This window comes from Cebus imitator, unplaced genomic scaffold (genome assembly GCF_001604975.1).
Source record: "Cebus imitator isolate Cc_AM_T3 unplaced genomic scaffold, Cebus_imitator-1.0 Scaffold289, whole genome shotgun sequence".
NCBI lineage: Eukaryota > Metazoa > Chordata > Mammalia > Primates > Cebidae > Cebus > Cebus imitator.
The window spans coordinates 959,964-968,705 of record NW_016107604.1 but is presented as its reverse complement, the minus strand read 5'-3'; the positions used below and the strand labels follow the sequence as shown (position 1 = coordinate 968,705).

At 34.3% G+C, this 8,742-nt stretch overlaps 1 protein-coding gene across 1 annotated transcript in view; it reads left to right on the top strand.

Annotated features, from left to right (window-relative positions):
• Positions 1 to 8,742, top strand: part of KDM6A (lysine demethylase 6A) — a 197,883-nt gene that overhangs the window by 164,969 nt on the left and 24,172 nt on the right. Inside the window, exons 15-21 of the mRNA XM_037729060.1 lie at positions 3 to 132; positions 1,695 to 1,800; positions 2,418 to 2,623; positions 3,851 to 3,915; positions 3,991 to 4,065; positions 4,742 to 4,890; positions 7,147 to 7,261. Coding sequence (XP_037584988.1) covers positions 3 to 132; positions 1,695 to 1,800; positions 2,418 to 2,623; positions 3,851 to 3,915; positions 3,991 to 4,065; positions 4,742 to 4,890; positions 7,147 to 7,261 — 846 coding nt within the window. The remainder of the gene's footprint in view (positions 1 to 2; positions 133 to 1,694; positions 1,801 to 2,417; positions 2,624 to 3,850; positions 3,916 to 3,990; positions 4,066 to 4,741; positions 4,891 to 7,146; positions 7,262 to 8,742) is intronic.

Sequence of the window (8,742 nt, the reverse complement as noted above, 5' to 3'; positions counted from 1 at the left end):
AGGAATCTAGGTAAAAATGGCTTATCTAACAGTAGCATTTTGTTGGATAAATGTCCGCCTCCAAGACCACCATCTTCACCATACCCTCCCTTGCCAAAGGACAAGTTGAATCCACCTACACCTAGTATTTACGTGAGTCTGAATTGACTGACTAGAAATAAAACAGTGTTTGCTGCTACCTGTCTTTCATAAAATCTTTCTTTAAATTTATATGGATGCCCTTTAGGAAACATTACAAGTATTGGCAGCAGGTTAAATATTTTTGGGGGGAAAAAAGATATATTCAAAAATATTTTATAATAGCATTTTTAAAAGACCTTCTCAGCTATTAACTGTGATGATATTAGAATCATGAGAAATACTTTTTATTGCCCTAATTTTAAGCAGTATTAGGAAAATACTACCTAAAAGTATAACTTTTTTGAGTAAACTGGGTTTTAAATCTGCATTCTACTTAGTTATGTGGACCTTAACATTCATTCTGTTTTATGTATCTACCCCCTAAAAAAAATACTGCCTTCATAAAAGATGTTTGAGAATGTGTCATGGTAGATATATGTTACTAAAAAACTTAATGGGTTATTTAAAATATTTAAAACTAGGAATTAGTTTTGCTTTATAGAAATATAGGAATCTCATATAGGAAGTTGATAAGAGTTCAGTCAAAGCAATTCCTATTTCTGTTTCTTCCAAATAGATCTTCCAACCCTATTTCCTTTCATTTTCCTGCTTCTATCCCAAATTAAAATTTTTTGTAAGTATAAAGTTAGGGTAGTGTATGTATAATGATACTGAATCTATAAAATGATACTAGAGTTTGTTTTATAGATTTAACCCCTTTGCCCCCTAGAGGCCAAATATTATCACATTAATTCTTCCTCCAACCAGTTGTTATTTATCCCTTGTTATGTAAGGGAAGAACTGGGATAGACATGTAAAAAAAGCTTTTAAAGTGAGGTCTCAGGAGAAAAATTCAAGATTAAGTTTTTATCTTTTATGGGTCCTCTTCAGTCTGCTTTCTTTGATAATATTTGTTTAGACATTTTTTTTCTTATTTTCTTCTTTTATTGAAATTTTTAAAAGACACATAGCATAAAATTTACCGTCTTAACCATTTCTGTGTGTGCAGTTCAGTACCGTTAAGCATATTCACATTGTTGTGCAACAAATCTCCAGAACTTTCTCGTCTTGACAAACTGAAACTACACATTGAACAACTCCCCATTTCTCCCTCCTCCCAGCCCCTGGCAACTACTATCCTACTTTCTCTTTCTTTAACTTTGACTACTCTAGATACCTCATGTAAATGGAACTATACAATATTTGTCTTTTTGTGACTAGCTTATTTCACTTAACATAATGTCCTCAAGGTTGTCCATGTTTCAGCATGTGTCAGGATTTTCTTTTTTTCAAGACTTAATAATATGTAAAACACTTTGATTTTTAAGTTTAATTTCAATTTCATTTCTTCTGCATATTTTAGTCATGATAAAATGGACAGGAGAAATGTATGTGGTTACTATCTAACTGAAGCTAGACTCAAAAGTCATAGTGATGAGATACTGTCAGATAGAAATATCACCCCATAAAATGTCTTAAACTGTTAAAAAAAAAAAAGAATATTAATTTGGAGCATAATATTTAAATAAAAGCTCTGTTTTCCTGAGATCTAACCACATATTTTAATTTTACAGTTGGAAAATAAACGTGATGCTTTCTTTCCTCCATTGCATCAATTTTGTACAAATCCAAGCAACCCTGTTACAGTAATACGTGGCCTTGCTGGAGCTCTTAAGTTAGGTAAGCCTTAAATAAAAAAAGGAAAAAGTTTGTCTATTTCTTTGCTATTTTTTAACTTTTCAAGCACTGACAGAAACTTTTTTTTGTATTTTTATTTAAATTTTTTTTAGTACTAAGAAAGAGAGAGAGTGTGTGTATCACTTCTTTAATCCGTGATATGAATAATATTGATGGTGATATTGGTTACTGGCAATTTTGTGATGGTTTTTAAATTTAGCTGTTATTTTGGTCCATTTACATAATTGTGATTTAGGTTAATAGAAAAAATTTGATTATAAAATGTTGGTGAAATTTGATGCTACTAATAAATACTATAGCCCCATAACTATTTCCGGGCATCTGCAGAAATTAAATAAGTGAAATTTCAGTCTTTACACACTTAATTCTTTTCGGATGAGATGACATAGCAGTTAGATTCAGGGCTTCAGCATATGGTTCTGCAAAATTGGCACATAGCTAAGGTTGTGTAGAGGCCTTAGTTGGTTTTTATGGGAACTGATACAGTGCCATAAAATACTTTACCTTCTTCTTTAAAAGAACAAAACAAAACAAAAAAGCACTTAAAATATTATCCCAAAGATAATTTTCATTTTTTAACTACATTTATGTTTATTAAGACCTGGGACTTTTCTCTACTAAAACTTTGGTGGAAGCTAACAATGAACATATGGTAGAAGTGAGGACACAGTTGTTGCAGCCAGCAGATGAAAACTGGGATCCCACTGGAACAAGGAAAATCTGGCATTGTGAAAGTAATAGATCTCATACTACAATTGCTAAATATGCACAGTACCAGGCCTCCTCATTCCAGGAATCATTGAGAGTAAGTATTTGCATCCTAAAGATTATTTTAGGATTTTAAAGATGATTTTACTTTGGATTTTAAAAGGGTACATTATTTTTATATGCATCTCATCATTTTATGTTATATAAAAGACTTCATAAGTGCTATGCAGTTTGCTTTTATTTTATTTATTTAATTTATTTTGAGACAAGAGTCTCCCTCGGTCACCTAGGCTAGAGTGCAGTGGCATAATCTTGGTAACCTCCGCCTCTCAGGTTCAAGCAATTCTTCTGTCTCAGCCTTCTGAGTAGCTGGGATTTCAGGCACGTGCCACCACGCCCAGCTAACTTTTTTGCATTTTTAGTAAAGATGGGTTTTCAACATGTTGGCCAGGCTGATCTTTAACTCCTGACCTCAAGGGATCCACCTACTTCGGCCTCCCAAAGTACTGGGATTACAGGCGTGAGCCACCACACCTAGCCTCAGTTTGCTTTTAGTAAAATCTGAACAAACTTATGGGTTGATGAAGTAAATATCTTTATGGGGAAATAGAATAAAAAGTATCTTACCTTCCACCCTTATACATATATAGCTATGGACACATGCAGACACCTCTGCTACCTTACATCATTTATAATCAAGATGAGATGTCCTAGGCCTTTCAACTTTCCTCAGGTTTTCTCTCCTCTTGAAAATGGGACAGGTATGAGAATATGTAGTATAACTTTGTGGCTAGTGAAGGAAATTGGATGCCATGCCAATGAGATTTGACTTTGGTATTTATTTAATGTGGTGTTTGAAGAAATTTTCATGTGTAGGAGGCCTATAGAAACTTAGTTTCAAGGCCAGGCATGATGGTTCACACCTGTAATCCCAGCACTTTCGGAGGCTGAGGTGGGTAGATGGCTTGAGCTCAGGAGTTTGAGACTAGCCCGGGCAACACGGCAAAACCCCGTCTCTACCAAAAATACAAAAATAGCTCGGCGTGGTCGTGCACACCTGTAATCCCAGCTACTCAGGAGGCTGAGGCAGGAGAATCGTTTGAGTCCAGGAGGCAGAGGTTGCAGTGAGCTGGAATTGTATCACTGCACTCCAGCCTGGTCAATGGGAGTCAAACCCTGTCTCTAAAAAATAAAAACACGAAACTTAGTTTCAAAACATGAATAATACTATTCAATCTAGATACGAACTTTTTTTCAGTTGTATGGTGGAAAGGATTGCCAGTTGTAGAATACTAAACTAGACTGCTTTTTGCTTAATCTATAGGAAGAAAATGAAAAAAGAAGTCATCATAAAGACCACTCAGATAGTGAATCTACATCGTCAGATAAGTAAGTCATTTTTAGTATCCACTTAGTATTTCTTTTTAAAAGGTATGTTTCTAATATTGTGTCTCTTTTTTTAAGTTCTGGGAGGAGGAGGAAAGGACCCTTTAAAACCATAAAGTTTGGGACCAATATTGACCTATCCGATGACAAAAAGTAAGTCTTTGTAGTCATATTTCTGTGAACTGATGCAAAGAGCTATCCTGAGCAAGATTGGAAATTCTCTACAATTTCCTCTTCTGTTTCATTTCTTGTCATTTTTTTTTAAGTTGACATGAATTTAAGCTAAATTTTTGCTACATTTTACAATTAAAAATTTTAAGTTTATTTCCAAAAATAGAGATGGAATCTCACTGTGTTGCTGAGGCATTTCTTGAACTCCTGGGCTCAAGGGATCCTTTCACCTCAGCTTTCCAAGGTGTTGGGGTTACAGTTGTGAGCCACTGCACCCTGCCAAATTTTGTTTTTACTTAAAACTTTTGTACAGTTTTTCATCAAGATTCTGACTATATGCTAATTACATAATCACAAAATTATATTTTTAATTATATGAAATAGTTATATGAAAGTGTATTTATAAAATATAATCATATAACTATAAAAATAGAAAGGTTTTTTTCCTTTTATTTACTTGGTCAATAATTTTTATGCCTATTTTGTTGGAAAATTTTCTTTGGAAAAATTTTAAAATTTAAGCATTTTCCTATGGAAAAGTAAAATATTTATTGATTTAATTGTTTTTCTGATTGGAACACAAGGGTTTTGAAGAAATGATAAACTTCCACAGATATTTGTAGCAGAGTTTCACTTTTGATGTGTTACTTTATTGCAGGTGGAAGTTGCAGCTACACGAGCTGACTAAACTTCCTGCTTTTGTGCGTGTAGTATCAGCAGGAAATCTTCTAAGCCATGTTGGTCATACCATACTGGGCATGAACACAGTTCAGCTATACATGAAAGTTCCAGGGAGCAGAACACCAGGTAATTTGTATGAACTAACATATCATGTTAAAATTGAAAACAAAAATCAAAATATGAAACATGCAAAGACAGCTGGAATCTTGTCATTCATAATGAATAAAACTGAAAGGGTTGTTCCTGTTATAATATTGTACTTTTTAACTAGGCTCTGATTAAGATTTTTTCCCCTTTTCATTATTTTTTTTGGTGTAATAGCTCAGAAACATTATAACAGTTTAATCTGGAAAGGAGTCATTGAAGCAGCACTGGGAAATAAGTTCTTTTGGCCTCAAGACTCTATTGTTGATCTCATCTGTTACAGAAAGTGATGGGGGTGTGGTGTTTTTGAATTATTTTTTAACCCCAGTAACAATAAATAGTATATTTTATTTGTAACCTAATGCACATGTATGTGTACAGCAGTGGTTTCATTGAAGAATACGTTTTCCAATCTATTCCATTGTTTCATTTAAACAATAAAGTGTAGATTGCAAATTTCTAAGTGGATCACAACTCACAGTTTTAAAAAAAACTTCATGATGTGAAAACATTACTAGACTCGTTCTAATATCTAGTCTAGACTTTGCCACTAATTAGGTTTGTCACTTTTGGCAAGTTACATTTCTTCTTTACGTCTTTTTCTTTATTTGTAAAATGAATTACATTGTTTTTAGACTTAAATTTTCTGTCCAGTACTAAAGTACCATCTTCTTCATGCTCCTTTGCATTGGCATGAAATTTCACAGGGTGATATTCAAAATATTTAACAATTGCTACAACCACAGCACTGATCAGTTAGAAGAGATACTATCGATAACCAGTTCAGCTATACCAATGTACTGTGGGCTGCACCAGTCTCCCTCAGGTGCTTCTCTTTGCTACGTGATGCAGCCATGGTTTGAAACCCAGACTGCTTCCTACTTTGTTCACATTCTTACTGCATTGTGCTTAAAAATTATTTCAAAATAGAGCTATGCTTGCTTCTGGGTAATATGGGTCAGTGGTTCCCATCCCGTCTGCTCGTTTTATTCTCCTGGTCCTTTTTTTTTTTTTTTTTTTTTTTTTTTTTTTTTTTTTTTTTTTTTTTTTTTTTTTTTTTTTTTTTTTTTTTTTTTTGGAGTCAGGGTCTTGCTATATCACCCAGACTAGGGTGCAGTGATGTGATCATAGCTCACTGTAACCTTGTTTAACCCCTAGGCTCAAGCAATTCTCCTGCCTCCCAAGTAGCTAGGACTACAAGTACATGCCACCATGCCTGCTTGTTTTGAGGTTCATGTAATGACTTCAAGTTACCCTTCCCTCTGCCTCCCAAAGTCCTGGGATTAAAGGCTTGAGCCACCACACCTGGAAGTTTTTTTTAAAGTATTATAATTAATTATTCTCTAGGATTCAGATCCAGGCATGAGGGTGGGATTTTAACAGAGGTCCCCAGAGGATTCTAATGTACAGCCAGGATTAGAACTATTGCTTGTTATAGTTGTTATCCTCAGACCATTGGAAGCCCAATTCTGTGATATTTTATCCATAGTCAGATAAAGTGCAAAGAGTTCTGGAACAAATGATGGAAGAACTGTGTTCTGCTTTCTACTCTGTCATTGGACACTAATATAAATATTGGGCAAAAAACATTATTTTCAGTACCTCATTATGGGGTAAACACGTTGTTGCTGGAGATTAGTTCACAAGGAAAAAATGGTAATGATATCTATAATACCTAATATTTATTGCTTACTGTGTATAGACAGTCCCCAACTTGAAATGGTTCAACTTACCATTTTTGGACTTTATGGTGGGTTTATCAGAGTATTAAATGCTTTTTCAACTTAGTCCCATCTGTAAGTCGTGGAGCATCTGTATTAGGCACTGTTATATGCATTCATTAGTTTATCGATCTTCAAAACAGCCCAACAATTTACAGAGATCGTTATTATCTGTTCTTACATGTAGGGAAACTGAGTCAGAATGGTTTACCAGCTTGCCCAGGTTCATAACTAAGCCAAGGAGCATGGCTCCAGAGCCCAATCTCTTAACCATGATTTATACTCCCTGTCATAGAAACTCTAAGTTAGGAGTTGACACAAAAATGCTACAGTAATGAAGAACTGAAGAACTAAATACTACTAGAGTGTTCTCTGTTAAGCATTTGTAAGGTTTTGTTTGTCAAGACCCATTTTTCTATAGAATTGTAGTATGGTGATTTTTTTTCTCTGTGTAAGTACCGTGTGCTAACCGATTGTGCCACTGGAGCTCCAATTTTTTTTTCTTTTCACATTTCAGGTCATCAAGAAAATAACAACTTCTGTTCAGTTAATATAAATATTGGCCCAGGTGACTGTGAATGGTTTGTTGTTCCTGAAGGTTACTGGGGTGTTCTGAATGACTTCTGTGAAAAGTAGGTTTCCAAAGTAAATTTTCTTAAAACATATATTAGAAAGCAGTAATTGTAAAGGACAGCTTACCAAGCTGGATATCCTAATGGATAAATTGTCAGTATTCACTTATATTTGGCAAAGAATTCATTTTAAATGATTTGATTCCAAATCTCATATTTTGTGTTATTGGAAATACTTTAGGAAAGATGCCATGAAACCACTTCATGGAATAGTAGTACCCATGAATTTAGAAGATAGAAAAGTTGAGTTATTTAATTTTTAAAATGATGCATACTTATTCATTTGAAATGTGTATATTCCAAGAAGAATTTGTTCGAACTGACAATTTTTTCTTTGAAAAAATTGTACAAAATGTATTACGTATTTTTTATTTTTTAATAGAGATGGGGTTTCACCGTGTTGCCCAGGCTGCTCTTAAACTCCTGAGCTCAGGCGATCCACCCGCCTGGACCTCCTGCAATGTTGGGATTACAGGCATGAGCCACCACGTCCAGCCTAGATTTTGTTTTCTCTAGTTGAAAGAACTTGGCTAGTTCCTTTCCTTAACATCCCAGAAATAGCCTTTATTTATTTCTATGTCTTCGATCAAAGAGTACTTTGGAAATTTTTTTTAATTGGTTTCAATTTGATCATTTGTCTAGCTAGAACCTTATTTCTTCTTTTCTAAAAAATACTTTATATAAGGACCTGATATTTTCATTTAGTAATAACATTAGAAAATTAGGATAAAATTATATACACATTTGGTGTTATACCCCCATCCCAATTAGATAAAAGGGAAAAAGAAAACATTTACATATGAGATTACATTGAAAACTAATTATACATATATTCCACATACTAACTTCTTTATTTAGTTACTTATTTATTTTTTTGAGATGGAGTTTTTCTCTGTTGCCCAGGCTGGAGTGCAATTGTGCAATATCGACTCACTGCAACCTCTGCCTCCCAGGTTCAAGCTGGGGTTACAGGTGTGTGCTACCATGCCCTGCTAATTTTTGTATTTTTAATAGAGACGAGGTTTCACCATGTTGGCCCGGCTGGTCTGGAACTCCTGACCTCATGATCCGCCCGTCTCAGCCTCCCAAAGTGCTAGGATTACAGGTGTGAGTCACCGTGCCCAGCCCCATACTAATTTCTCATTTCTTGCTTTGGTTTAAGAATCTTTGCTGTAAATATTTGTATTTAGTAAGAAGTGTATCATAGTTGGAAAACCAAAAAAAGGATATTAACTCATTGTTTCCTTATATGCAAACAAGAGATAATTACCTTATATTGTCTTCACTATTCATATATTGGTTTCTTTCACTGTAAGAAAGCCAAAGATAAGGAGTTTTAAAGTTTCTAATGTACTGATGAAATAACCTAATCTACTTTAACCTATACTTTCTTTTATGTACCAGCAGTCTAGTAGCAGCAGTGAAAGAACATTGTCATATGGGAAATCTCCATTGTGCTATATAGAAAGATTTTTATTTCT